Genomic DNA, 2,915 nt, shown 5'->3' with positions numbered 1-2,915 from the left:
CCCGACCCGGACCCCACGGCCTCGACCCGGCCCCCGAGGCCCGGGCTGGGCCCACCGGGAGGTTTTCTTCCTCCCGCTTTCGCTCGTATAGAAAACACGAGCTGCGTGGAGCGAGTTCACCGCGGCTCTCCTCCTCCTCCTCTTCCTCCCTAAACCCAAACCGACGGAAGGGGCCGAGCCCCGCCCGCACCCCTTCCACGGCGAGTGTCACCACGTGCAGCTGAGCGCGAGGCCACCTCTCTCTGTGGGAAACAATAATCCGGTTAATTGAGCCACGAGGGAGCCGGGCTTTCCGGCCGGAACGGCCGCCCTTCCCGGCCAGAGGGCGCCGGGCCTGCGGGAGAGGCGGCGGCGCGGGCCTCCCGGGGACCCCCCATCCCTCCGCAGACGCAGCCGTGTTCCAGCCTCGTCCGGTGTCCCGCCCGCCTGGAAAGTGCGAACAGGTTTGGGGAAACCGTTCTCCAAGCCTCAGACTCCACCGTGCAGAACTTTCACTTTCTGACCGTTTCCCGATGACCGAGGAGATTCCCCCTTTGGAGAGAACGGGTCGGCCGCTGAGGCTGTGGAACTCCAGGTCCCCCAGAGCTGCGGGCCGGGGCCTGGAGGGCCCCCTCCCCACTCCCCGATCGCCCCCAGCCCGGCTCAGCCCTGCGACCTCCACTTCCCAGAATCTGGTCCCCAAGCCGCCGGGCGGCAGCGGCGGCGGCCGGGTCCGAGCCCCGACTGGCCCACAACAGTCAGGCAGCGTTGTTTTAGTTTCTTCTAGCACCTTGGGGGACAGGTGTCAGCTTCCTTCACTATTGCCTATGAAGAGCCTTTCGTACAGGCACTGGGGGTGAGATTGGCCTGCTCCCCAATAAATGTCCCCACCAGCAGTTGGCCGGCTGTCATCCCCGGCACAGTCTCTCAAACAGACTTTCCCAACTTAGACTCTGACAAAGTCACCTCCGTGATGGAGAACCGCTCCGGGCCCAGCCTGGACAGGACTTCCAGACTTTTTCTCACTCCCAGACTTTTCCGGGTGTGAAGGCCTGTGGAGGAGACCCTCCACCTCCAGGGCTCCTGCAATTCTATTTAAAGGACATGGGGACAGCCAGTCCTCGTCACCTCCCTGATCAGATATCACCGGGGACGGGAGACGGAAATTGATATTCCAATTATCTTAAATGAAACGGAACCTCTTCTCAAAATCCTACTTGGGAGCAAAGACATAAAAGAGCTGAACTGTTCATGTGGCACTGGCCGGAGCCCGGCGCCCCTCTAGCTTCAGCTACAAAGCTGGGGCTGGTAATCGCCGCAGCCCATAAATAATACAATGTGGTGCTGTAAATTATATTTACATTAACCCCTCCCTTGCCTTTCTCCAAGGCAAGTTTTTTTTTTTTTTTGCCTCTGTAGGCAGGCCCCTAGGAGAGAAAAGTGATTAGACTCAGGTGCTGGTTGAGCCATGGCCTCCCCCTGCGTGCTGTCGTTCAACTTGTACATTTTCTTAGAGATGGTGGATAGGTCCAGCCCAGCCAGAGCAAGCCTGGCCAGGTCCATGGAGGAAATAAAGAAAAACAGGATGGACCCCAGATAGTTTCCTTCCCTGGAGTTAGAATCTGCCACCAAGTGAATGTTGGCTTGGGAGGCACAAGTTAAACGAGTCCTCCCCAATATTTGGTACAAATAGAAGCTAGGAGACACAGGCAGGCCCGCAAAGCACGACCAAGCGGCCCTGCTAACGAAGGAGCCGCTGCAAAGGGCTTTCACTTGGATAGAGAAAAGCCTACGGGCAGCCCCGGTTTTCTGCTGGTCGAGGAGCTCCGAAGCCGGGGTCTCCTTCAGCATCTGCCTCTCGCTTTCCTCCTACAAAGAACTTTCTGCCTCTGCGTCCACAGACAGCCCGAGTCAGGACAGCGGCTAAGGCTCTAAAACGAAATTAAGGAACCTTTTCTTTCCCTCTTCCCTTTTCTTTTTCCGTTTTTCCTTTCTCCCTTCCTGCTTCTTTCCTCTTAGCCCAGCTCCTCGGTTAAAATGGAACAAAAAGGAACAATAACAAAAACCAATGTGGGGATGGGGGGGGGCAGTGAAGAGAGCGGCTGGGGCAAGGGCCGCCCGCCCCGCCGCTCTGGGGCTCGGGGCTGGGGCTGGGACTGGGGCTCGGGGCTGGGGCCGCCCGCCCTGCTCTGGGGCTCGGGCTGGGGCTGGGGCTGCGCGCCCCGCCGCTCGGGACCTGGGGCTCGGGGCTCGCTCCAGCACTTAAAACCAAACCCACGGAGGAGGCGGCGCGGCCTGGGGCCTTCCCTCCCCGCCGGACCTCGGGACCCAGCGAGCTCCGACCAGTAGCTGGGCCGCGGCTTCTCTCTAGAAGTGAGCTTTTCCTCTTCAGAATTCCCCGGCCCGGGGGGGGGGGGAGGACGGGAAGCTCCCCGCGGGCCCCAGGGCTCGCTTCCGCCCCCGCGGAGGCTCGGTCCGGCCCCGCTGGCGGGGTCGGCGGGCCAGGTGGAAGTTGAGAAAGTTTGCTTGGTGGGCTTGTGGAATCGCCGCCCGTCCGGCTCGCGGGGCCCCTTCCCGGCCCCGGGTCTCCACGAAGGCCCGGCCCGTGGAGCGGGCGGGAAGGGCCGGGCGCGTTCGCTCGCGCGTTTCGGATCCCGGGTTTTGAGAAGCGCCCGTGCCCCCCCTCCCGCCCCCGGTCGTCGCGGGCTTTCTTACCTTTGTACTCTGAATCCGAAGACGTGGTGCTGCCGTTTTTGTCTAGCTTCTCGCGGAAGTCCTCCCCGGCCTTGGCCGAGAGGCGGCCCCCGGGCTCGGGGCCCGCGGGCGGCCCGCAGCTCGAGTAGGGCGCGCAGGCCGCCAGGGGCTTGCAGTCGGCGAGGATGTCCCTGATCAGAAAGGAGGAGGTGACGGTGCGCGACTGGGCCGGCGCCGAGAGC

At 62.4% G+C, this 2,915-nt stretch overlaps 1 protein-coding gene across 1 annotated transcript in view; it reads right to left on the bottom strand.

The window, feature by feature from the left end:
* Barhl1 (BarH-like homeobox 1) overlaps positions 1–2,914 on the bottom strand; it is a gene marked incomplete at its 5' end in the record, with an annotated part of 6,582 nt that extends 3,668 nt beyond the window's left edge. Inside the window, one exon of the mRNA XM_013021295.1 lies at positions 2,695–2,914. Coding sequence (XP_012876749.1) covers positions 2,695–2,914 — 220 coding nt within the window. The remainder of the gene's footprint in view (positions 1–2,694) is intronic.
* Between the last annotated feature and the right edge of the window lies 1 nt (position 2,915).

Source organism: Dipodomys ordii, unplaced genomic scaffold (genome assembly GCF_000151885.1).
Source record: "Dipodomys ordii isolate 6190 unplaced genomic scaffold, Dord_2.0 Scaffold55, whole genome shotgun sequence".
NCBI lineage: Eukaryota > Metazoa > Chordata > Mammalia > Rodentia > Heteromyidae > Dipodomys > Dipodomys ordii.
Note: the sequence above shows the minus strand (reverse complement) of the source record. Positions and strands in the feature narration are given on the sequence as shown.